Source organism: Hylobates moloch, unplaced genomic scaffold, assembly GCF_009828535.3.
Source record: "Hylobates moloch isolate HMO894 unplaced genomic scaffold, HMol_V3 SCAFFOLD_6, whole genome shotgun sequence".
Lineage (NCBI taxonomy): Eukaryota > Metazoa > Chordata > Mammalia > Primates > Hylobatidae > Hylobates > Hylobates moloch.
The window spans coordinates 104,956,950-104,982,236 of NW_026652281.1; the positions used below are offsets into that span (position 1 = coordinate 104,956,950).

At 48.6% G+C, this 25,287-nt stretch overlaps 3 protein-coding genes across 7 annotated transcripts; 1 reads left to right on the forward strand and 2 right to left on the reverse strand.

The window, feature by feature from the left end:
* Positions 1–608: 608 nt before the first annotated feature.
* Positions 609–11,937, reverse strand: COG8 (component of oligomeric golgi complex 8). 4 transcript variants are annotated; one of them, XM_058441152.1, is made up of 6 exons: positions 11,527–11,923; positions 8,842–9,049; positions 6,867–7,694; positions 4,740–4,908; positions 2,992–3,168; positions 609–1,256 (listed from the first exon to the last, which is right to left on the reverse strand). In XM_058441152.1, exons 1-6 carry the CDS (start codon positions 11,907–11,909, stop codon positions 1,099–1,101), a joined length of 1,923 nt encoding a protein of 640 aa, XP_058297135.1. In that variant the 5' UTR covers positions 11,910–11,923; the 3' UTR covers positions 609–1,098. The 4 variants fall into 4 exon arrangements, with proteins under 4 accessions (XP_058297135.1, XP_032013669.1, XP_058297136.1 ...); XM_032157775.2 differs by having other exon boundaries at positions 1,125–1,256; positions 2,886–3,168; positions 11,527–11,937; XM_058441153.1 differs by lacking the exons at positions 2,992–3,168; positions 4,740–4,908 and having other exon boundaries at positions 1,113–1,256.
* On the forward strand, positions 11,835–22,513 carry NIP7 (nucleolar pre-rRNA processing protein NIP7). 2 transcript variants are annotated; one of them, XM_032157780.2, is made up of 5 exons: positions 11,835–12,241; positions 12,361–12,447; positions 12,549–12,687; positions 13,523–13,663; positions 22,156–22,513. In XM_032157780.2, the coding sequence occupies exons 1-5, from the start codon at positions 12,186–12,188 to the stop codon at positions 22,174–22,176; spliced, it is 444 nt and encodes a 147-aa protein (XP_032013671.1). In that variant the 5' UTR covers positions 11,835–12,185; the 3' UTR covers positions 22,177–22,513. The 2 variants fall into 2 exon arrangements, with proteins under 2 accessions (XP_032013671.1, XP_032013670.1); XM_032157779.2 differs by lacking the exon at positions 22,156–22,513 and adding an exon at positions 13,876–15,902.
* On the reverse strand, positions 15,881–25,203 carry TMED6 (transmembrane p24 trafficking protein 6). The gene is made up of 4 exons (XM_032157781.2): positions 24,436–25,203; positions 22,420–22,546; positions 20,688–20,836; positions 15,881–16,296 (listed from the first exon to the last, which is right to left on the reverse strand). The coding sequence occupies exons 1-4, from the start codon at positions 24,646–24,648 to the stop codon at positions 16,063–16,065; spliced, it is 723 nt and encodes a 240-aa protein (XP_032013672.1). The 5' UTR covers positions 24,649–25,203; the 3' UTR covers positions 15,881–16,062.
* Positions 25,204–25,287: the final 84 nt, after the last annotated feature.

Below are 25,287 nucleotides of genomic sequence, written 5' to 3' on the forward strand. Positions count from 1 at the left end.
AAGAAAAACTCTACAGCCAGAATCGTACTTTTGAGTCTTGCTCTGTCACCCAGGCTGGATGGAATGCAGTGGCATGATCTCGGCTCACTGCAACCTCTGCCTCCTGGGTTCAAGCAATTCTCTGCCTTAGCTTCACGAGTAGCTGGGATTACGGGCACTCACCACCACGCCCGGCTAATTTTTGTATTTTTAGTAGAGACAGGGTTTCACCATCTTGGCCAGGCTGGTCTTGAACTCCTGACCTCGTGATCCACCCACCCCGCCCTCCCAAAGTGCTGGGATTACAGGCGTGAGCCACTCCACCTGGCCACTTTCTTAAATCTACACATTGGTTGGTGTGATGTTAATTCTATTTTTACAAAATAAGTGTATAACCAGGAAGTACTAGTCCTGCTTTCCGTGTCTGTCCCAATTGTTAACAGGAAAGGGCTCAGTGCACTTCTCAATTGTCACCCCTGCCCCCAGCCCTGATCCATGGCCTCTACCCCAAGAATGAGCCAAGAACCAGCTGCTCTAGGGATCTCAGCAGCAAAATCCTACCCAAGGCTGTTAAAATGTGTGGGCAGTCATTTACACTCATGCTGTCATGAAACACATCCTCGAGCAGGGACTATTCTGTCCTGTTTCATTTCCATAAGCAAACTGGCATCCAAGGCCACAAGCCCTCTGTAAAAATAAGAACTCGGCACAAATGGCCAGTCACATGCTTACCTGCATTTTTAAAGACAGCTTTCAGATATTTGGGGACTACACTATTACCAAACCTTGGCTTTGGGAGTAGATCATACAGTTCCGAGGAACTCGTATCTACTGCAGACGAATGCAATTACCCCACCTTCCTCCATACACAATTGTTAGGAAATGTCCACTCCTTTGGGGGTGATTTTTCTCCTCAAGTTGTAGACAACATTTCGTCCATAACTGATTTCAGGGCAAACATTCCTGACATCTTCCTCCAGCTCAGTCTGCCATGCCTTGGCAATCCAGTTTCCTGTCATATGCGAGCCATCCAAGTTGATGCCAAATAAGATGTGCCCAGCTCAAAGTGAAAGTGTTTGCGTCTTGGTATCCGGAATCCTCAGCCCCGATAGCAAAGCTTTAGTCATTCACCTTCATCCAATAGACGTTTGTGAATGTCCTGCTGTCCATTTTGTCAATAAACAGGCAGCCCTGCAGGTGGTCCATCTCGTGCTGGATGATGCGGGCTGCCCACCCGCTCGCCTGCCACACCACCTGTTCTCCATTGGGGTCCAGCCCTGCAAAGGAAGTTACAGCTCTGGTGAGTGGGAGCAGCTGAACTGCATCATCCTCAACCTCCTTACCCCTGCCCCCGGCCCTGGCTGTTCCCATTGACAAGAGGCAACAGCAAATGGCAAATATAGACAGCAGCTCCTCTTTTAACTGGAAAACGTGCCTCATCTCGGCCCATTACCAAGTGTTCAACCTGGTTCCCAACTCTGGTAATTAGGTTATCAAGCTCACTGTAGAGCTGACATGAGAAATCATCTTTCTACGGTGCGACCCTTCCGAACACTCCGCCCACTTCTGAGGTACCTGTGGGCTCTCAACTCCTAACAGACGTTCTGCAGCTTGAGACCCCACTGTTTTTCTGACCCTCTTGAACCGACGGGCTTGCTCTGCAGGAACAATCACCCCGATCCCAGCAGAGCCCGCACTCCGCGAGACATCCTGTGGTACCACAGGGGGAATGGCCTAGCCCCCTGGGCTGGGTCAGGCTGGGGGGCTAACCCTCACTTCTCCAACTCCACCGTGGCGCATCTAACTGGGGCCAAAGAGGGTGTTTGCCTCAGAGAGCAAGGGAGCAGAAAGCAGATGCCAGGCTGTCAGGTAACAGTGGAATTAAGGGACCTCTCCTCGCTCCTGCGTCCTATCTGAGCGGGCTCTGCCCCACAGGAGCTTCTATCCGTCCTGAGGCCTCCCCGCTCCCGCGTCCCACTTCGTTTCTGCGGGAGGTCCGGCGTATGAACCGCGACCACTTCTGCGCTCTCGCCGGAGTCGGGAGAAGAGACGCGCGCGCTGCTCCAGCCGCCCCGGCCCCCGCCGCCCGCACCTGAGATCTGCACCGCCTGGAAGCGGGGCACGCAGGCCAGGAAGCCGGCGACGCTCTCGCAGCCCTCGGGGAAGGTGACCAGGCGGCTGTCAAGCACTCGCAGGCTGGGGTTCACGAACACGCGCAGGGGGAAGGGCTCCATCTGGCGGAGCGCACGCTGGCGGGGCGGGCACTCCCGACACAGCGCCTCGGAGAGCTCCAGCACCAGCACCTGCCGCGGCACCCCCAGCTGCGGCGCGCTCAGGCCCACACAGCGCCGCCGCCGCATCACCTGGACCAGCCGCTGCGTCAGCCGCTGCAGCTCGGGCCCGCCCAGCTGCGCCCGCTCCACCGGGGCCGCCACGCCGCGCAGCACCGGATCCCCGACCTGGCACACGTGCGGGAACGGCGGTTCGGGAGGACCCAGCACCAGGCGCCTCAGCTGGCTCCAATAGGAGCGCCGGAGCGCCGGGCCCTCGACGCCGTCCGGGGCGGCCGTGGAGCTGCAGGCCCGGGCACCGAGGGATGCCGCGCCTCCCCACGGCACGGCCGCCCACAGTGGCCCAAGACTCAGCGCGCCCCACAGCCGGGCCATGGCGGCCCCCGCAACAGTAACTCGGCCCGCCCCTTCCGGCCGCAGCGCCGGGCACGCCGGGAAGCGCCGTCGACCAGCGAACAACGAAACCGCGACTAGATCTCCGCCCCCTGCCTAGACTGGCAGTGAGCACCGCCCCTTCCGCTCTCCTCCCGGGAGCGCCTTCCTGCCTCCGGAGCCCGCCCTGGACCTCCCAGGGCGAGGCAGTCCTGGCCGCCCCGCGCAGGGCACCTCACGCACCGCGTTCTGGAGGCAGGGGACGCCGGCTAGGGCCCCACGCTGGGCGGTTCCGCCTGCGTCTCCGCTCGCCCTCCCTCCGGGCAGGCTGGGCCCGCGGGCTCCAGGCGTGGCTCCTCGGCGGGCGGCTCTGGTGCTGGAGCTGTGAGCTCGGGCCCCAGCGCCTGGTCATCCAGGGTGAAGAGAGTCTCTCTCTTTGGCAGAATAAAGGCGAGGGGCTCCTGAATGGCGCCAATGTTCACATGCCCGAGGTTACTGTACTTGGAGAGCTGAGTGGGAGGAATGCCTGACCCAGACGTGGGGAAAGCAAAATGGAAAAAAGTTAATAAAACTCAATAAAGAAATTTAAGGGAGGCGGGGCGCGGTGTCTTACGCCTGTAATTCCAGCACTTTGGGGGGCTGAGGTGGGCGGATCACCTGAGGTCGGGAGTTCAAGACCAGCCTGACCCACACAGAGAAACTCCATCTCTACTAAAAATATAAAATTAGCCGGGTGTAGTGGTGCATGCCTGTAATCCCAGCTACTTGGGAGGCTGAGGCAGGAGAATCGCTTGAACCTAGGAGGCGGAGGTTGTGGTGACCCAAGATCGCGCCATTGCACTCCAGCCTGGGCAACAAAAAAAAAAAAAAAAAAAAAAGAATTTAAGGGAAAAGAAAACAGAAGCCGTTACTATATAGTCTCGCTCTGTCACCCAGGCTGGAGTGCAGTGGCGTGATTGCTGCTCACTGCAACCTCTGCCTCCCAGGTTCAAGCAGTTCTCATGCCTCAGCCTGCGTGGTAGCTGGGATTACAGCCCACTGCCACCACGCCAGGCTAATTTTTGTATTTTTAGTAGAGACGGGGTTACTATGTTGGCCAGTCTGGTCTCAAACTCCCAACCTCAGGTGATCCATCCGCCTCGGCCTCCCAAAGTGCTGGGATTACAGGCATGAGCCACTGCGCCCAGCCATCAATTACTATGTTTCAATACAGCAAAAACCACCTTTGTCACAGGGAACGGGAAGCCATACTGTGAAGCAGAAGGTAACGGAGCAGCAGTGTAGGGCGCCTGCAGCAGGAACCCAGATCTCAGGTAGCACCAGGAAAAAAGCAGAGGGCAGCCAGGCTTTGCAGGTGTGATGCACTGACCCATTGCCCTTTGAGAAGCTGCGCCTCAACCAAGCCCCTCTCCCATCACAAGAGGACAAGGACGTGAAAGTGAATTGGAAAAAAGACTTTCGGACGGGCGTGGTGGTTCACCCCTGTAATTCCAGTACTTTGGGAGGCCAAGGCGGGCGGATCACAGGTCAAGAGATTGAGACCCTCCTGGCCAACATGGTGGTGAAACCCTGTCTCTACCAAAATACAAAAATTAGCTGGGCGTGGTGGTGCGAGTCTGTAGTCCCAGCTACTCGGGAGGCTGAGGCAGGAGAATTACTTGAACCCGGGAGGTGGAGGTTGCAATGAGCCAAGACTGCGCCACTGCACTCCAGCCTGGCAACAGAGCGAGACTCCGCCTCAAAAAAAAAAAAAAGACTGTAAAAACCGTTTCTCTAGATATTTCACATAAATGGAATCATACGTATGTGGTTCTTTTGTGACTGGCTTCTTCCGCTTAGCCACATAATATATGATTCCATTTTTATGAAATGTCCAGAAAAGGCAAATCTATGGCAACAGAAAGTAGGTTGCCAGGGGCTAAGGATGCTGTCGAGGAATGACTACAAATGTGCATGAAGGATCTTTTTGGAGTGATGGAAATATTCTAAAATTGGATTCATATTTACAAAAAAACACTGACTTGCACAAATGGGTGAATTATTTAGTATGTGAATTACATATCAGTAAGGCAGTTTACAAAATTTTCATTGTCTTACCTAAAGTCTGTGCTATCTGAGCTGGTGGAAAAAGGACTTGGAGACAGCGATTTAAATACGGAACAAGGTCTTCCAGGAAGACAGTGCAGAACTGGACGAAGAGCTCTTGCTCCCCACTGCTGAAGGCAGCCTCTTCGGCGCGATGGAAGGCCAGGATTATTTTAGTTACCTAAGAGACAAAGGCACCGTCAATCACTGGGACAGCCTATCACCACCGGGACAGCAGTGCATGAAACTAGGCAAAAAAAGGTATACCCCTCAAGTTTTCCTGAACAAAGTAATTTAACAGTACATTTTTTTACTGTCTCATTTAAACTCAGAATTATGGTCGTTCTCCACAGTTGTGTCACTTTATTAACGTGAAGTTCAGACCCAACTTGTTACATTACGGGTATAGTTTCCGGTTCCAGTGGAGGAGTGTCATAAAACTATAGAGAATACATGGTTTTGGGTTTTTTTTTTTTTTTTTTTTTTAGAGACAGGATTTTGCTCTGTCACCTAAGCTGGAGTGCAGTGGCACAATCAGCTCACTGTAGCTTCGAACTCCTGGGCTCAAGGGATACTCCCGCCTTAGCCTCCCAAGTAGCTGGGACTACAGGCCTGCAACATCACGCCTGGCTAAGTTTTAAAATTTTTTGTAGAGACAGGGTCTTGCTTTGTTGCCCAGGCTGATCTGGACCTCCTGGCTTCAAGAGATCCTCCTGCCTCAGCCTCCCAAATTGTTGGCATTACAGGTGTGAGCTACTGCACCCGGCCCAATACATGGTTCTTAACTTCCATGGAGGACCAACCAGAACTATGCTGGATCCAGGAAAATGAAGCAAAACTATGCAAGGTTTCGACTAAGCCTCTGAGGTTTCAGAAAGCTAGAACCACTGGAAAACTGTAAGAAAACAGCTAGGGAAGAGAAGTTTCAAAACCAGCAGAGCAGCCTAGCTGACACTACAGATATGTGGCATGGCGACAGGGTAAGAACACAGACTCTGGTGCTGGACTTCCTGGGTTCAAGTGACTCACACCTGTAATCCCACACTTTGAGGGGCTGTAGCAGGAGGATCACTTGAGTCCAGGAGTTTGAGACCAGCCCAGGCAACAAAGGGAGACACTACCTCTCTGTAAAATAAAACACTTTTAAGAATAAAAATAAAAGAATATGCTAAAGGTAAAGGGTTTTGCAGATGTAATTAAAAGTCCCTAATCATTTGACTTAATCAAATGAATTTTTTAAAAGGAGGTACCTAAAAGAAGAGACTCAGCCAGGTGTGGTGGCTCACGCCTGTAATCCCAGCACTTTGGGAGGCCGAGGCGGGCAGATCACGAGGTCAGGAGATCGAGACCATCCTGGCTAACATGGTGAAACCCCGTTTCTACTAAAAAAATATGCAAAAAAAATTAGCCGGGCGTGGTGGCGGGCGCCTGTAGTCCCAGCTACTCGGGAGGCTGAGGCAGAAGAATAGCGTGAACCCGGGAGGTGGAGCTTGCAGTGAGCCAAGATCGCACCACTGCACTCCAGCCTGGGCGATAGAGCGAGACTCCATCTCCAAAAAAAAAAAAAAAAAAGAAGAGACTCAAGCAAGAGAGGAGCTCTCCTGCTGGCCTTGAGGAAGCAAACAGCCATGTTGTCAGCTGCCTATGGAGTGGACAGCCTCTAGGAGCTGAGGCTTCAGTTCTGCAATTGCAAGGAACTGACCCCCGCCAACTTGAATGAGTCTGAAATGGAGCCCCAACCTCCAGATGAGACCATAGTCCAGCCAACACGCAACTCTGTAAGACCCTGAGCAGAGAGGACCCAGTTGTGCTGTGCCTGGACTCCTGACCCACCAAAACTGGGAAGTAATAAATGTGTTGCTGGAAGCTACTAAGTTTGTGGGAATTTGTTATGCAGCACTGGAAAGCTAATACGTGCATTACTGAATTGTTACTATAGGCAAGTCACTTCATGGACTGTCCTAGGTCCCATGAAGGGCAACTGGCCAGAGCTGCTCAATCAGGAGAACCTCCAAAACCACACTAGACCTCTCCATGTCAGCAGACACCACCGTCAAATAGATGGGTTTATTACAAAAATCTGGCCACCCATTACCAGAGAAGGCCCAGGGTAGCAGAAAACCAACAGAATGTGCTCACCTTGGCAAGGGCATCTTCCAAGGCCCCAGTCACATCCTGCGCCAGGGCCACAGGGCAGCAGAGGCGCAAATCATTGAAGGCGACCAGAATATTGTTGAGGAAGCAGGCGAGGGGTGGGAAATCTAGGAGCACCATGGGTGGCTGCAGCGTCCCCGGCTGGGCGGCTGGCACAGCAGCAGGCATGTTACTGGTGCCCAGGATGGCTGGAGCTGAGATGAGTGTGTAGGAGTTCATTTCTTCCTGGAATTTCTCCACTGTTTCCTGAATTGCTTTCTGGAAAGTGCTGATGGCCACCCGCTGGAAAACAGGACCCAACTGACCCCGGAAATCAGCTCCCACCCGGCTGAAGGACAGCCCAAAGTACATGCACTGGCCCAGCAGAGAGTCCAGGCGGCCGCCTATGCCCCGGTAAAGGTCAGTCTCCAGCGCCTGCAGGAACTGTGAGACTTTCTGTAGCACCCAGCCATGGAATATGGCACTCTCATTCACAGTGTGCTCACCCATGGCAGGAGGCAGCAGTGGGTCCTCGTCTGAGAAGATGGCACGGTACTGGGTGATGATATCAAAGAGATTGACACGGCAGGCCTCGATGGTTTTTGTGATATGGAAATAGGGATCATCATTAGGAATGGCAGTCAGGATGGACCGGAGCCAAGCATCTCGGGCCTGAAGAAACTTCACCCTCAACTCAGCCTCAGTGAAGATGTCCATGCGCCGCAGGTAGCCAATGACACGGAGGCAGGCGGGAAGCTGGATGTTGGTCCTCAGTTGCTGGATCAGCTGGCTTAGCATCAGCTGCATGGACTGGCGCACTTCGTTCACGATGCCCTGACAATACACAGAGAGAGTCACACTGCGCTGGGAAGGATGCTTTCTAGAACCCATTCCGCTAACTCTGAAGACTGCAGACCAACATTCCCATGGCTTTCCTGAAATATGAAGTAATTTCCTAAAGCTGATGCCTGTACGTTCACCAACAAAGATCAGGTTAGTTAACTCTCTTGCTTAAAAAGCTTAAAACCTGGCCAGGTGCAGTGGCTCACACCTGTAATCCCAGCACTGTGGGCAGGCAGGTCACTTGAGGTCAGGAGTTTGAGACCAGTCTGGCCAACATGTGAAACCTCGTCTCTACTAAAAATATAAAAATCAGGTGGGTGTGGTGGTGCAGGCCTATAATCCCAGTTACTTGGGAGGCAGAGGCAGGAGAATCACTTGAACCTGGGAGATAAAGGTTGCAGTGAGCCAAGGTCGCGCCACTGCACTCCAGCCTGGGCGACAGAGCGAGACTCTGTCTCAAAAAAAAAAAAAAAAAGCTTAAAATCCTCCAGTGACTTTCCACTGCAATCAAGAAAATTCCAACCACTTGTTGGGACTTACACTGGTGGCCCTATCTCGTTCTTCATCTTCACCTGCTTCCTAGTGCTCTCCCACTGCTACAATCCATTAATCCTGGCTGCCTCTGTATCCCTTAAACACCTCAATTTCTGCCCACTTCAGCTCTCTCTACTTGTTCTTCACACTTTCTGGTTTGCTCTCTCCCCAGATCTTTGTGGGCTGGCATCTTCTTCTCATTTAGGTCTCAGCTTAAATATTACCTCCCCAGAAGAGTCCTTCTTGATCACCCTAAAGAAACCTACCCTAGACCCCCTCTACCCCATTCCGTTTTTTTCTTCAGACACCACTATCTGAAATGATATCATTTATTTCTTTGCCAATTATCAGACTTCCCATTAGCACGTAAGCTGCATGAGAGCCAGGACCACTTTATTCACACTGTATCCCCAGCATATAGAGCAGTGCTTGGCACATGATTAGTATGTATTTTGAATAAATGAATGTTTTCCGTTTAGGCATGCCTGGCTAGCAGAAACTGATGTGAAACATGCAAGAGTTTCTACCTAAAGCTTCAGTCTTGACCACAGAATAAATGATCACAAGAACATTACTTTGAGTCCTCTCTGGGCAAGTTGGCTACCTGGATGACAGGGATGGAAGAGTATTTCCTCTCCAGTCGGCGTACATAGGCTGCAAGCTCCAGGGCCTCTTCATAATAACTGTTCCGGACACAGGTGTCCATGAGCTGAGGAATCTCCAGTATTTCCAAAATTTCTGTGTGCCGGTTTAAGGTCAGGCTATTCATCCGGCGGTTGGAGCTGATCTCCTCAGCTTCCTTCACAAAGTTCCTAGTAATAATCAGGAGAATGTTGGTCCTTCACTGCTCTGTACCCAAACCTTAGCTACAGTTACCAAGCACCTGCTATGAACATTGGGCTGGATGATCTGATTTATTCCTCACACCCCACCTATAAGGTAAGTATTATTACAACTGAGGAAATTTTTAATCCCAGAGAGGTTAAGCAACTTGTCCAAAAACATACAATTAATAAATCTAACAGATGGAAATCCAGATATGCCACTTGCTGGCTATGGAAAGGTACTTGGCCTCTCTGAACCTATTTCCTCATTGGTAAAACAGTATATAGGGCCAGGCGCAGTGGCTCACGCCTGTAATCCCAGCACTTTGGGAGGCTGAGGTGGGCGGATCACTTGAGGCCAGGAGTTCAAGTGAAACCCCATCTCTACTAAAAATACAAAAAATTAGCCAGGCGTGGTGGCGCACGCCTGTAGTCCCAGCTACTTGGGAGGCTGAGGCAGGAGAATCACTTGAGCCCAGGAGGTGGAGGTTGCAGTGAGCAGAGATGGCACCACTGCACTGCAGCCTGGCCAACAAAGCAAGACTCCATCTCAAAAAAAAAAAAAAAGTACATAGGACCCTCCTCATAAGTGTGTAAGAACTAAATGAGATGATGTGTGTGAAGCATTTAACACAGAATTTGAAACAGAGCTAATGCTTCAAAGTAAAAATAGTAAAAGAGACAGAATTAAATATTTAACAATAGCTATCATTATTTTCATAATGAAGCACTAACTGCCTAGAATCCCCACCCTTTCCCCATATTCCCTCAGGTCTTCATCTTCTCCTATGCTAATGTTCAACCATAGTTCCTGCCACAGTCTACTTTCAACACTTCTCCATATTTGCAGAGACCTGCTTAATCAAGTCCCCTATCTATTCTGGAGCATGGAAGGGTACAAAAGCTGCTGTCAAATATCCAAAGGCTCAAAAGAAAAATTAAACTTTAATCACGAAAGGCTGTAAGGCAAAACTAGGGAAAATGGACTGAGGATCTATGGAGACAGAATATGACTCACAAACGACTTTTTTTTTTTTTTCAGACGGAGTCTTGCTCTGTCACCAGGCTGGAGTGCAGTGGCACGCACCATCTTGGCTCACTGCAACCGCCGCCTCCCAGGTTCAAGTAATTCTCCTGCCTCAGCCTCCCGAGTAGCTGGGACTACAAGCGCGCGCCACCACGCCCAGCTAATTGTATTTTTAGTAGACACGGGGGTTTCAGCATGTTGGCCAGGATGGCCTCGATCTCTTGACCTCGTGATCCGCCTGCCTTGGCCTCTCAAAGTGCTGGGATTACAGGTGTGAGCCACCGCGCCCAGCCTTTTTTTCTTTTTTTAAGACACAGTTTCACTCTGTCACCCAGTCTGCAATGCAGTGGCACAATCAGAGCCCACCGCAGCCTCGACCTCCCAAACTGGAGTGCGGTGGCACAATCATGGCTCACTGCAGCCTCAATCTCCCGGGCCCAACTGACCCACCTCAACCTCCTGTGTAGCTGGGACTACAGGCGCACGCCACCACGCCCAGCTAATTTTTTATTTTGTAGAGACAGGGTTTTGCCATGTTGGCCAGGCTGCTCTCGAACTCCTGGGCTCAAGCCTCAGGCTCCCAAAGTGCTGGGATTACAGGCTGAGCCACCGCATCCAGCCGTCCAAATGAAGAGACTTTTTGATATCTGATGCCCTCAAATGGGAGGATTTCCTTGTCAGCTTCCCATCAATGGAAGTTTTGAAGCAGATGACCTCCGGTCCAAGCTTTCGTATAAAATAAGTATATAAATGGGCACATATATTCATCTCACACCTATAATGTTAACTATGTCAGACCCGCTAATAAGAGCTTTGCATGAATCCTTTTTCTTTAGTGCCCACAACAGCCCTTCGAGGGAGGGACGTGCTTCTGGGCAACCAGTTCTGAATTTGAAACCTCCTAGCTGTGTCCTTGGACGTCACTAATCTCTGTCTTGACTTGCTCATATGTAAAATGGAAATAACACGGCTGGGCGCGGTGGCTTATGCCTGTAATCCCAGCGCTTTGGGAGGCCAAGGCGGGCAGATCGCGAGATCAAAATATCGAGACCATCCTGGCCAACATGCTGAAACCCCGTCTCTACTAAAAACACACAAAAAAATAGCAGAGCGTGGTGGCGCGCGCCTATGGTCCCTGCTACTCAGGAGGCTGAGGCAGGAGAATCACTTGAACCCCGGAGGCGGAGGTAGGTTGCAGCGAGCCGAGATCTCGCCACTGCACTCCAGCCTGGCGACAGGGCGAGCCTCCGTCTCAAAAAAGAAAAAAAAGGAATAACAGTACCTACCTCGAGGGCTGTTGTGAGGTTTAAATGGATTAATAAAGCGCTCAGCAGAGAACCTAGAACGTGGTAAACACTTTATAAGTGTTAGTTATTTCTACCATCGTAAACGTCAGCTTTTATAGTTAAAAGCCCCTTTAGCGCCAGGCGCATCGCACCTGCAGCTCTGCTGGAAGCTGGGCAAGCGGTCGAGCAGGCGGCCGAGAGACGCCTCCACGTCGCCAAACAGGCGGTGGATGCGCTCGGTGCACTCGGCGCCGCGGATGAAGGTCTTGTAGTTGGCGAAGGCCAAGTCGCGCGTCTGCTGCAGCAGCTGCGCCCGCTCCTCCGCCAGGCGCTCGGGCTCGCGCCGCAGCCGCTCCAGCCCAGAGCCGCTCAGCTCCCGGAGGTAGCGGCCCACATCGGGCCGCTCGCGCCACTGGGCCTCGGGGAAGCGGTCCCGGAACAGCGACGCCAGGAGCCCCTCATCCTCCACCTCGCCAAGAGCCGCTGCCGTGGCCGTGGCCGTGGCTGACGATGGGATAGTCGCCGCGGTCGCCATCTTCCCAGCAACAACGTCACTTCCCCTCCGGACCACAGGGGGCGCTGACTCCGAATTTAGGACAGGAAGAAACAGGCACATTTCCGGTCTCTACGTTTTCTCATCCGGCCGGCTTGCTTTCCCCGGCGGTCATCCAGACTATCGGGCGCTAGCGAGAGGAACTATTGGTACGGGGCTAGAGAGGAAGGCTGTGGGGTTGCCGGGGAGCAGCGAGCGACCGACTTCCGTTTCCGGTTACCAAGGCACGAGGATCCGGTGTTCCAACCCGGGGGAAAAATGCGGCCTTTGACTGAAGAGGAGACCCGTGTCATGTTTGAGAAGATCGCGAAATAGTAAGAGCGTGCGGGGCGGATGCGGGAGTGTGTGGGCGTGGTGGCCAGGGGTGGAGTGGGGGCGCGGTGCCGAGACCGGTCCGTTCGGGCGCGGTCTCCAGTCCTCCTTTTGCCCTCAGCATTGGGGAGAATCTTCAGCTGCTGGTGGACCGGCCCGATGGCACCTACTGTTTCCGTCTGCACAACGACCGGGTGTACTATGTGAGGTGAGGCGGGGCCAGGCAGGCAGCATGGACCCAGGGGAGGGGGGTCCTGGGTCCCACCAGCCTCCTTCATCCGCAACCTTGCTCTCCCTTTACCCTTTTAGTGAGAAGATTATGAAGCTGGCCGCCAATATTTCCGGGGACAAGCTGGTGTCGCTGGGGACCTGCTTTGGAAAATTCACTAAAACCCACAAGTTTCGGTTGCACGTCACAGCTCTGGATTACCTTGCACCTTATGCCAAGGTTTGTGGGGTGGTTTCCAATTCTGCCACGGGCGATGAAGTCAAGGATTAGGCAGATTGTCCGGCAGCTTCTCTCCCAGAGTCCCAGACAGTGTGCTTGGAGGAGTGTCAGCACATGGAGATGTGTAGAGGTCTTGCAGCTTGGGCATGGTCAGGGCTATGGGATAGGAATGCTATGTGGCTGCGTAGGGTTAGTTTTCTCCAGCGAAGTAGAAAAGCTTAGGCAGACCCAGCTAGAGATGAGAAAGCAAATAAGTGGCAGCAATGAAGACACCGGGGTCCAGAAAAAGAGCGTTAACCTGGCCATGGAAGATGGTCCTTGTAGAGTTGAGAAAATAACTTTTTGCATTTCTTTTTCTTTTTCTTTCTTGCTCTGTTTTTTCTTTTCATTTCTCTTTCTCCCCACACAGTTTCACTCTGTCGCCCAGGCTAGAGTGCAATGGTGCGATCTCACTGCAGCCTCCGCCTTCCAGGTTCCAGCGATTCTTGTGCCTCAGTAGCTGGGATTACAGGCATGTGCCACCATACCTGGCTGTTTTTTTCTGTGTTTTTAGTAGAGACAGTGTTTCGCTGTGTTGGCCAGGCTGGTCTCGAACTCCTGGCCTCAAGTGATCCACCTGCCTCGGCCTCCCAAAGTGCTGGGATTACAAGCGTGAGCCACTGCACGGGGCAACTTCCTGCATTTCTGTTCAGGAGATGGACAGTTTGAGGAAAACATGAGTCTCTGTTTCCCTTAAAATTATTCAGAAAATTATTCACAGATCCGGCAGCTAGCTTGTCTGCATGGATAGAAATAGTAACGTTTTTATGTTTCTTGGATTTTAATTCTCTTATAGTATAAAGTTTGGATAAAGCCTGGTGCAGAGCAGTCCTTCCTGTATGGGAACCATGTGTTGAAATCTGGTCTGGGTCGAATCACTGAAAGTACTTCTCAGTACCAGGGCGTGGTGGTGTACTCCATGGCAGACGTCCCTTTGGTGAGTAGAGATGGTAGCCGTTACAGAACTCAAGTACTCTTATTCAAGAAGGATATGTTTTCAGTCTGAGTGCTTGAGAGAATAAATTCTCAGCACGTTTTGAATCCCAGAAAGACCAGAACTGTATTTTTTCCGCCTTTGTTATTTCCAGCCCTCAATATGGGCATATTGAATGACTTCAGTGAGTTAGTGTCTCTTCTTTTGAATCCCAGGGTTTTGGGGTGGCAGCAAAATCTACACAAGACTGCAGAAAAGTAGACCCCATGGCGATTGTGGTATTTCATCAAGCAGACATTGGGGAATATGTGCGGCATGAAGAGACGTTGACTTAAAACGAAGTCATTGCAAGGACAGACGGCTGTGTGGAAGGGCCGAGCTTTGTTTCCTGTGTTTGTGTGGGACTCCACCATCATGTTGAATTTTGTCAACACTCTGACCTCTTCAGGGACTTATTTACTGTACTCTCGATCACTGACAAGTGCAGGCTGGATTCTTATTATATACAGAGATGGCTCAAAAATGGGGTTTCAGATCTTTGTGTTTGTGACGAAATAGGATACTCTTGTTTCATATTTGAATCAGAGGGCTTCTTGTTCTGAGAAATAGGTTCAAAATCATTGGAACTAGGAACAAGAATAGCTTATTGTTATCTGTGATAACACTGTTTTCTAAACACAAGGATTTTTTTTATTAATATGCAACATAGACATTGCCATAACAGAATAATAAACCACATGTGGGGTTTTAAAAATGAAATTTGGCTAATAAAAGCAATTCAGCTATTTTTCTATACAGTAATTAGTGTGTGGTATGGAAGAAAAACGGGTTCAAACCCCACTTCTGCCACCTACCAGCTATATGGCCTTGAATGAGTCATTCAGCTTTAATAAGGTTCATTTTCTTCTGCTTAAAAAGACACGAAACTTAAAAAACAGCTTTGGCCATCTACCTGAGAATTAGAAATTCTGATTTTTGGAATTAGAAATCATGACTGTAGGCTGGGCACAGTGGCTCACGCCTGTAATCCCAGCACTTTGGGAGGCCAAGGTAGACGGATCACTTGAGGTTGGGAGTTAGACCAGCCTGGCCAACGTAGTGAAACCCCATCTCAAAAAAAAAAAAAAAAAAAAAAAAAATTAGCCAGGTGTGGTGGCACATGGCTGTGGTCCTAGTTACTTGGGAGGCTGAGGCAGGAGAATGGCTTGAACTGGGGAAGCAGAGGTTGCAGTGAGCCGAGATCGTGCCATTGCACTCCAGCCTGGGCACAACAGAGTGAGACTCCGTCTGATTGTAAAGCATCTAGTACAGTGTACAGTGCCTTGGAAATGATAAATATGGAATAAATGGTAAGAATTATTTTTATATTATATAATGTATTCCTGTTATTAAGTGTAGAGTTTTATGAGTATAATTTGATTATATTACCTTCTTTTTTACAAGCTGTTTTCTCAGTATTTTTCTTGGGATGATCCTAGGCTGGAAAGTTTTTTTCATCACTATGGTTTTATAAAACATAATTTTTTCTATGAACCTTTACTTACTTGACTGGATTGGACTAAAAGCACTGATCAGAGACCGCAACATAAAAATTCAGTTCCTCGCCGGGCGCGGTGGCTCACGCCTGTAATCCCAGCACTTTGGGAGGCCGAGGTGGGTGGATCACGAGGTCAGGAGATCGAGACCATCCTGGCTAACACGGTGAAACCCTGTCTCTACTAAAAATACAAAAAAATTAGCCGGGCGAGGTGGCAGGCGCCTGTAGTCCCAGCTACTTGGGAGGCTGAGGCAGGAGAATGGCGTGAACCCCAGGGGGCGGAGCCTGCAGTGAGCCGAGATCGCGCCACTGCACTCCAGCCTGGGTGAAAGAGCGAGACTCCGTCTCAAAAAAAAAAATTCAGTTCCTTTGTCCTTCCCCATGCCTCCCAAAGTTATTTTAAGATCCTTAGAATATTTCTTTAATATTTTATAGACAAAAAATTTAAAGACTACCTGTATTGCAAAATTAAACTATTTCTTTAATGAATATATTGCTTATTTTAAGTTCCAAAGGTGAAGTCTTTAAGAATAAAACATTACCAACTCCTGCTTTTATATGTAAGCAAACTTGATTGTGGCCTCTTTCAGTTCGTCTTCCTTCTAAGGTTTTCTGTTAGCCTTTAATTAGACTCAATGAAGGCTAAGGGACTGCTATATGATGAACAGTATTTTGATGCATACATTTAATACATACTTCTTCAGAACTTTTTCGTTGTTATTATTTTATTGCCATTTTGCTTTTTTAGATGTGTGCAGCAGACTAAAGCATTAATGAGATAAATTGATTTTTGTCCCATAACATTACAAAGCTGATTCGACTAAGCCCCAGAAGAAAAGAGCCAGGGTGCTATAGTCACCTTAGCTTAGCATCTTGGCTTCTTTGTGTCTGTAGTTGTTGGAACATTGAAGAGACGCTTCAAGAAATACAGTTGCAGGATCCCAGAAAGAATAATAATGAGGCTCTGGGCTGTCGACCACCAGTTCACGTAGTTATAGTTTGATTGGATAAGGAAAAAGTCAGCCATTTTCCTCATCCGGGCAAAGTTGTAGTATCGCCACATGTGAAAGATATTGTTCTGCACCTTTTGTGTGCTGTCCTGTGAGAGAGAAAATTTTAAAGGGGATTCTTCCAAACCTCTCCATCTAGCCTCACCTGGGTGCTCACCAGCACTAACCTATCTGGAAATCAAATAATTTACCCATATGATTTTAAGATGTACAGTACTATTATAGTTGTTGATAAATGTTGTGTTTGCTATGTATGAAATATGGTCTGGACTTGAGTTTAAAATTTTTGTTTTTGTTTTATGAGACAGGGTCTCACTTGTTTGCCCAGGCAGGAGTACAGTGGCGCAGTCACAGCTCACTGCAGCCTCAACCTTCTGCGCTCAAGTGATCTTCCCACCTCAGCCTCCCTAGTAGCTGGGACTACAGGCACATGCCACCACACCCAGCTAATTTTTGTATTTTTTTTTTTCCAGGTCATATCGAATCGGTCAAGAGAGACCCACATGGCCTCCCAAAGTTTGGTTATAGTCATGACCATGCCCAAAGAATGGAAAACTTCAGTTCTCAAACTAGAGAGCTCTTCCAGAGGACCTCTAGATTTAGATGTACTCAGCATGTCGTTACCATTCCAGGTGATGTTTTATGTTCTCTGTATATGGTAGAAGACAAGGGCCTGTGGACTTTTTATTAAAAGGCCAGATGGTAAATACTTTTGGCTTTGCAGGCCCTTGTGACTGCTGAACTCTGCCATTGTAGTACAAAAGCAGCCACAGACAATATGTAATTGTCAAATGAGTATGGCTGTGTTTCAAGAAAACTTCCATTTACAAAAACAGGCAGTGAGCTTTTGTGCATTTAGGAGAGACTATTAAGAAAGTGAAAAGTGGCTGGGCGCGGTAGCTCACGCCTGTAATCCCAGCACTTTGGGAGGCCGAGGCGGGCAGATTACCTGAGGTCAGGAGTTTGAGATCAGCCTGGCCAACATGGTGAAACCCCGTCTCTACTAAAAATACAAAAATTAGCCGGGTGTGGTGGCACACGCCTGTAATCCCAGCTACTCGGGAGGCTGAGGCAGGAGAATTGCTTGAGCCTGGAAGGCGGAGGTTGCAGTGAGCTGAGATCGTGCTACTGTACTCCAGCCTGGCCGACAGAGAGAGACTGTGTCTCAAAAAAAAAAAAAAAAAAAAGCAAGTGAAAAGTGGCTGGGCATGGTGGCTCATTCCTGTTAATCTTAGCACTTTGGGAGGCCAAGTTGGGCAGATCACCTGAAGTCAGGAGTTCAAGACCAGCCTGGCCAACATAGTGATACCCCATCTCTACTAAAAATACAAAAATTAGCCAGGCATGGTGGCACACGCCTGTAATCCCAGCTACTTGGGAGACTGAAGCATAAGAATCACTTGAACCCGGGAGGCGGAGGTGGCAGTGAGCCAAAATTGTGCCACTGCACTCCAGCCTAGGTGACAAAGCGAGACTCTGTCTCAAAAATAAATAAATAAATAAATAAATAAATATACAAAAGTTAGCTGGGCATTGTGGCACACGCCTGTAGTCCCAGCTACTCAGGAGGCTGAGGCAGGAGAATCGCTTGAACCTGGGAGGCGGAGGTTGCAGTGAGCCAAGATCACATCACTGCACTCCAGCCTGGGAGACAGAATGAAACTCCATCTCAAAAAAAGAAAAAAAGTGAAAAGACATTGCCAGAATGAGAGAAAATATCTGCAACTCACATATTTTAGGAGGGATTTGTATCCAGAATATATAAATAAAATTCAACAATAAAAAGACAATTCAGGCAGGGCTTAGTGGCTCACGCCTGTATTCCCAGCACTTTGAGAGGCTGAGCTGGGCAGATCACAAGGTCAGGAGTTCAAGACCAGCCTGACCAACATGGTGAAACCCCGTCTCTACTAAAAATACAAAAATTAGTTGGGCGTAGTGGCACGTGGCTGTAATGCCACCTACTCAGAAGGCTGAGGCAGGTAGAATCACTTGAACCCAGGAGGCAAAGGTTGCAATGAGCCGAGATCATACCACTGCACTCCAGCCTGGACGACAGAGTGACTCAAAAAAAAAAAATTTAAAATGGGCAAAGGATTTTCATTTTTTTCAGATAGGGTCTCACTGTCACAGCCTTGACATCCTGGGTTCAAGCAATTCTATCTAAGCCTCCCGAGTGGCTGGGACCACAAGTATGTGCCACACCCGGGTCGTTTAAAAAGTTGTTTTGTTTGTAGAGATGGGGTCTTACCATCTTTCCCAGGCTAGTCTCAAACTCCTGGGCTCAAGCTATCCTACCTCGGCCTTGCAAAGTGCTGGGATTACAGGTGTTGGGCCAACTGGCCTAGCCTAAAATGGGCAAAGGACTTGAATAGACATTCCTCCAAAGAAGATATAGAGATGGCCGATAAGCACGTGAAAAGATGCTCAACATTATTAATCATTAGGGAAATGCAACTCAAAACCACAAGATAACATTTCACACCCACTAGGATGACTGTAACAAAAAAAACAATAACAAGTGTTGATGAGGAAGTACAGAAATTAGAACTTTCATACACTGCTAGCAAGAGTTTAAAATGGTTTAGCCACTGTGGTAAACAGTCTCCAGTAATTCCACTTTCAGGTATACACAAATGAAAACATGCTGACACAAAAACTTGCATGCAAATGTCCATAGCCGCGTTATGATAGCCAAGAGGTGGAAAAACCTAAATGTCCATCGTGTCCGTTAACTGATGAATGGATAAATAAAATGTGTATCCATAAAAGAGAATATTATTCAGCCATAAAAAGAAAAGTACTGATACATGCTACAACATAGATGAACGTTGAGAACATGCTAAATTAAGCCAGTCTTGGCTGGGCGCAGTGGCTCATACCTATAATCCCAGCACTTTGGGAGGCCGAGGCAGGCCTGTCACCTGAGATCAGGAGTTTGAAACCAGCTTGGCCAACATGGTGAAACCCTGTCTCTACTAAAAAGGCAAAAATTAGTCGGGCGTGGTGGCAGGTGCCTGTAATCCCAGCTACTTGGGAGGAGGAGAATCACTTGAACCCTGGAGGCGGAGGTTGCAGTGAGCTGAGATTGCGCCATTGCACTCTAGCCTGGACGACAAAGCAAAACTCCATCTCAAAAAATAATAAAAATAAGCCAGTCACAAAATCCCATGTACTGTGTGATTCCACTTAAATAAAGTGTATAGAGGCCAGCCACAGTGGCTCAAAGTGCTGATTAACCTTGGCGCAGTAGCTCAAAATGCTGAGTAATCTCAGCTCAGTGGCTTAAAGTGCTGAATCTCAGCACTTTGGCAAGCCGAGGTGGGAGGATTGCTTGAGTGCAGGAGGTTGAGGCTGCAGTGAGCTGTGGTCAAGCCACTGCACACTGCAGCCTGGACAACAAGAGTGAGACCCTGTCTCAAAAATTAAGTATAGAATAGGTAAATCTATAGAGACAGTAGAACAGTGATAGGCAGGCCTGGGGTAATAGAATGGAGAATGACTAATGGGTAGTGGGATTTTGGGGGGTGGGTGGGTGATAAACTTCCGGAATTAGATGCTGATAGTTGCACAGCCTTGTGAATATACTAAAAAACCACTGACATATACTTTTAGATGGTTTACGGTGTATAAATTATATCTCAATTTAAACAGGCAATGGGCCAGATTTGGCCTGTCAGCCATACATAGTTTGCCAACCCTTGGTATAAAACGAAGATGGAATTTCAAGAGCTTGAAGTTATTATTTATTTATTTATTTATTTATTTATTTTTTATTTATTTTGAGACGGAGTCTCGCTCTGTCGCCCAGGCTGGAGTGCAGTGGCGCGATCTCGGCTCACTGCAAGCTCCGCCTCCCGGGTTCACGCCATTCTCCTGCCTCAGCCTCTCCGAGTAGCTGGGACTACAGGCGACCGCCACCACGCCCGGCTAATTTTTTGTATTTTTAGTAGAGATGGGGTTTCATCGTGGTCTCGATCTCCTGACCTCGTGATCCACCCGCCTCGGCCTCCCAAAGTGCTGGGATTACAAGCGTGAGCCACCGCGCCCAGCCTCGAGTTATAATTTATTTTGAGACGGAGTCTCACTGTATCCCAGACGAGTGTAGTGGTGTGATCTCAGCTCACTGCAACCTCTGCCTCCCGGGGTTCAAGCGATTCTCCTGCCTCAGCCTTCCAAGTAGCTGGGATTACAGGTGCGCACCACCATGCCCGGCTAATTTTTGTACTTTTAGTAGAGATAGGGTTTCACCATGTTGGCAAGGCTGGTTTCAAACTCCTGACCTCAGGTGATCCGCCCGCCTCGGCCTCCCAAAGTGCTAGGATTACAGGCGTGAGCCACCGTGCCCAGCCAAGTCATAATTTATTAAGAAATTCACATCCCCTTGCCTGTTTGGTTTCTACCTAAATGAAGTCATCTTCCCTCTGAAGTTAAAAATCAGTTTCCACAGATGTTTCTCTTCCACAAAACACTTCCTTACCTCTATTGCATCCAGAGTATCATTCAGTTGTTTTCTTTCCTTCTGTTTGTGGTCAGTCTCAGGGCCCTCATAGAAGACTCCAAAGTTGAGGTACACTTGCACAGAACCGAAGTGATTATGCTGATTACTTAGACAAAGCTGATAAAAACCTGTAGGAATTCTGAGATCATTACCAAGTCTTTGGTCTCCTCCCCTTTGTTAAGGATTCCCTGGAGGTATCTGTCCTCTAGTTTTGGGATTCTACTACAGGACCTTCTTTTTACTTAGAAAGTACAAAGATCCCGTTTTTGACACAGAAGACACGGACTTTATGTTAAACTTATGCTAAATATTACTTATTATATTTGGCCAAATTTTAGTAACTAGTTCTTTCCATACTGGGTAGTGGCAAACAACGTTTTCTCTTTTCCAACATATAATTCCCACATCTTGTATTAAGGAACTCCTGCTCAACAGATTGAGTTGAAGTTAAGAGCACGGTGTTTGCCTGGTCCTTGTACACCATTAGAGCTAGGGACACCATCTTGAACTTGAAATTAGGAAAGACAAAAAAAAAAAAAATGGATGCATAGTGCATGAAAGCAGCTCTCCTGGAGTGATTGCCTCCAAGGCGGTCTGTGCAGTGACTCATGGTTTGGGATATCTGTTGGGGCTGGGGTTGCCTCCTTTTGTGTGTGTGGGGGTGGGAGGGGGTGGCAGACGGGAAGCAGCGAGGTGGAGAGGACCTGTGGAAGATGGGTGGGGTGGGATTAGAAAGGTTTGGCAGTGTTTGAAAGTCAAAATGATTGGAAGGCACTACTGGCATGTAGGGGCCAAAGATGTTCAAGATCTTTTTTTTTTTTAGACGAGTCTCGCTCTGTCACCCAGACTGGAGTGCAATGGCGCGCTCTCGGCCCACTGCAGCCTCTGCCTCCTGGGTTCAAGCGATTCTCTTGCCTCAGCCTCCTGGGTAGCTGGGATTACAGGCGCCTGCCACCATGTCCAGCTAATTTTTGTGTTTTTAGTAGAGATGGGGTTTCACCATATTGGTCAGGCTGGTTGCGAACTCCTGACCTCAGGTGATCTGCCCGCCTCGGCCTCCCAAAGTGCTGGGATTACAGGTATGAGCCACCGCGCCAGGCCTGTTCAAGATCTTTTAACACTGATACATATCCTGTGCTTCATAGTGAAGGACTGTCTGATGCCCCTGTTGAGAAAATGTCTTTTTTAGTGCAGCTGGCTATGAAAGAGGGCAGTTAAGACACTGGTGCTGTCCAAAGTGGAACAGGCTTGACCTGGCTGGAGGAGTGCTTTGTTGTGGAGTGTGGATATCTCACATGGATATCATGCATTGTCTTTGGTTCTGAATCTGCTTTTAGTAACTGACTCAAATATTCTGATGACTGGAAAGAAATGCTTCCCTGTAATCCATTTGTTAATTGGAATTCTGTATTATAAATGGGTCTCTGTTTTTTGGTTACTTTCCCAGAATCTGATCAACTGGAGATGATGAGATAAAATTGAGCTGCTGAACCCTGGAGTTAGAATGCTCACCTGGAGTGTTGCCCCCAGATCGTCAGTAGACTGCCACTTGGCATCCTTGGAGGTCAGCAGTCTCCAGGAACACTGGTTTTTTGTGTTAAAGGCTGAATTTTTTTCCTACTGTTTAAACATCTCTGTATACTTCCTCATTATTTCTCTAATTTCATAGGACCCTATGATTATTATAATAGCCATGGTAATGAAAACAGACCTGTCTCTTGGGTAGAGAAGTTAATCTGGCCCCGGACACCCTGGGAGGTGTCTATGAGAAATCCCTGTGGGTTATGTGCCGTGGCAGCAACATGCCGGTCATGTGACATCCCCACTGTCCGCTGAACCTGCCAAGACACATTAAATAGGTAGCAGAACCCCTGCTACATCACGAGGAAGCCAGCTGACTGGTAAGAGTGACGTCCAACAGTCATGAGCACAGCCGTCTCTGTCTGGGGTGGGACTGCCCAACCCTCTGCTGGGGTTTGGAATTGATTGGAGGATTCTGAGGTGTCACAGTGATGGTGTTAAGGGGAGGCAGCACAGCATTGCTCAACGTCTGCAATGTAAGAAACAGTACAGCAGGACAAAGAACTGCCCAGAATGCCAACAGCACCCGTGTGAAGAAGACATGCCTTGCTGGGACCACACAGCTGGTGTGGTTCCGTTAAAATGTATGATTCTGGGCTGGGCACAGTGGCTCATGCCTGTAATCCCAGTACTTTGGGAGGCCGAGGCGGGCAGATCACAAAGTCAGGAGTTCGAGACCAGCCTGGCTAACATGGTGAAACCCCGTCTCTACTTAAAAAATACAAAAATTAGCCTGGCATGGTGGCGTGCGCCTATAATCCCAGCTACTTTGGAGGCTGAGGCAGGAGAATTGCTTGAACCCAGGAGGCGGGGGTTGCAGTGAGTCGAGATCACACCACTGCACTCCAGCCTGAGCAACAGAGCAAGACTCTGTCTCTAAAAAAAAAAAAAAAAAAAAAGTACGATTCTGGCTGTAGAACTCTTTTTTTTGAGACGGAGTCTTGCCCTGTCACCCAGCCTGGAGTGCAGTGGCGCGATCTCGGCTCACTGCAACCTCCACCTCCCACGTTCAAGTGATTCTCCCGTCTCAGCCACCCAAGTAGCTGGGACTACAGGCACACGCCACCAAGCCTGGCTAATTTTTGTATTTTTAGTGGAGATGGGGTTTCACCATATTGGCCAAGGTGGTCTCGAACTCCTGACCTCAGGTGATCCGCCTGTCTCAGCCTCCCAAAGTGCTGGGATGACAGGTGTGAGCCACCGCACCCCGCCTGGCTGTAAAGTTCTTGAATGAACTTGCTTGGTGATTGAGCTCCCCGATGATGTCCCAGATTTGGGCATTTGCTGCTTGGCAGTGCACACCTACAGCAAGCACTCCATGGACACTCGCTCCCAAGCTAGATCTTGATTAGCACAGGCCACAGTGAGCTTAGTAGTGGCTGCTGTTCTAATAGAAATTCAGAGGTAAGAAAAGTCTCTGATAAGTTTATTAAAATAAATGTTGTTACACTGGAGTGGAGTAAGATCAACAAACTCTATTACTATGTAAACAAAAATTAGAAAGTTAACAGATTTCTAAGATAAAGAACAAAGGAAATGAACAGCCTCTAACTTTCATATGGAGTTCACCATCCTTGGACAGCATGATATAAAACCATAGTATGGATAAAAGTACTTGACCTTTGAATAGGTAACTTGAAAACACTTACCGTCCTAAAAAAAAAAATAGGATTAACTGGCTGAATACAGAAAACTTGAGCTAGTGAATCTCTGATTTGCCAGAATTGCTCCTAAAGGCAGCAGAGCCATTACTCCCCCACCCCCATAAGCTGAAGCAGCTTTCTTTGAAATCTCTGGATCAGTCTCCAAAGCACCATTATCCATTTTGTTTTAATATATTAAAAATGTATTCTCTCCCCTCTCATCCCCAAATCCGAGTACATGTAATGATTACCTCTTCAGGGAGAGTGCCCCATGGCTTTAAGAGTGGCCCCTGATGTGAGAAGCCAAACCATATGTTTTAGCTCCTGTTGGTGATTATTCACCCAGCTGGAGTTTCCCTCTAACTGCAGGTCCATTTCATTAACAGGTGGGGAATCACAGCACAATAAAGGCAACCAGACCTTGTTTTGACCTAAAACCTGACCCAATTTATGAGCAAAGGAGAAAAAAAAAAAAAACCCAATATGGCCAGTCACCCACGTACCTCATAACTGAAATAGAAGTATCCAGTCTGGTGGGCAAATTGCCAAAAGCATTCCGTGCCTCCTGGAGGCATCATGATGCCAAAGTCATATCGATCAGCTCCACGGAAGAGTGGCTGGTCCCTAGAGCCACTTAGAAATTCTGTCTTCTGGCTCCTGGCAGACGTCACTAGATTCAGAACGACCAGCCCAGCCCCAAAGAGCAAGGGGGACATGCCGCTTTCTGGAGCCTCGTCTGCAGGTGAACTGCTCGCAGCCCAAGGGAGTCAAGTCGTTCAGACAACTGCTGGGCTAATGATTAACTCCACAAGTCACATTTAGGCCCATTTCAGGGCCACACATAGATATTCATAATAGAACTGCCATGATACTCCCATATTTGGCTCACAGTAGGAAATTTTGCTTTCACCTCAAAAACTCAGTGGCTTACCAAACCTACTTCATGGGTGCTACAGAGAATCTATCACCTCAGAAGAGGTCTTTCCACCCTTCATTAGGGCTGTCATTTTTTAGTTCCTGCCTCTTGGGGATATAATACTGGATAAGTTTACAACTTTCTGAATATACTGACAAAAAGTTGGCTGGGGAGATTGTTCTCTTACATCAAATTGCTCCTATAAACACATGGGGCAACACTTCTCTATGCCCAATGCTGCAACTCAGAGCAAATCACGGCATGTGTGTGCAAAGGTGTAAATGGATGAATATAGTGCCAGGATGGTGCTCAGACCCCTCCACTGACAGTCCTTGTCCTGATGCCTTCCACCTAACAGTCACCTAAAGCTATCCAAACCCACCGAAAGAATTACATTATCCAAAGCCTCAATGTTTCCTTTTTTTTTTTTTTCTGAGGG

What these genes read in the sequence shown, in the direction of transcription:
- COG8 (XM_058441152.1), bottom strand. Translation starts at nt 11,909, where the DNA reads ATGGCGACCGCGGCGACTATCCCATCGTCAGCCACGGCCACGGCCACG. An exon ending in AGCTTCCAGCAGAGCTGCAG is followed by an intron (nt 9,050 to 11,526) that starts GTGCGATGCGCC and finishes GATTATTACTAG; the next exon opens with GAACTTTGTGAAGGAAGCTG. An exon ending in CTTCCATCCCTGTCATCCAG is followed by an intron (nt 7,695 to 8,841) that starts GTAGCCAACTTG and finishes GTGTATTGTCAG; the next exon opens with GGCATCGTGAACGAAGTGCG.
- NIP7 (XM_032157779.2), top strand. Translation starts at nt 12,186, where the DNA reads ATGCGGCCTTTGACTGAAGAGGAGACCCGTGTCATGTTTGAGAAGATC. An exon ending in GACCGGGTGTACTATGTGAG is followed by an intron (nt 12,448 to 12,548) that starts GTGAGGCGGGGC and finishes TTACCCTTTTAG; the next exon opens with TGAGAAGATTATGAAGCTGG. An exon ending in ACCTTGCACCTTATGCCAAG is followed by an intron (nt 12,688 to 13,522) that starts GTTTGTGGGGTG and finishes ATTCTCTTATAG; the next exon opens with TATAAAGTTTGGATAAAGCC.
- TMED6 (XM_032157781.2), bottom strand. Translation starts at nt 24,648, where the DNA reads ATGTCCCCCTTGCTCTTTGGGGCTGGGCTGGTCGTTCTGAATCTAGTG. An exon ending in ACTTCTATTTCAGTTATGAG is followed by an intron (nt 22,547 to 24,435) that starts GTACGTGGGTGA and finishes GTGTCTTGGCAG; the next exon opens with GTTCAGCGGACAGTGGGGAT. An exon ending in ATACTCTGGATGCAATAGAG is followed by an intron (nt 16,297 to 20,687) that starts GTAAGGAAGTGT and finishes TCTCTCTCACAG; the next exon opens with GACAGCACACAAAAGGTGCA.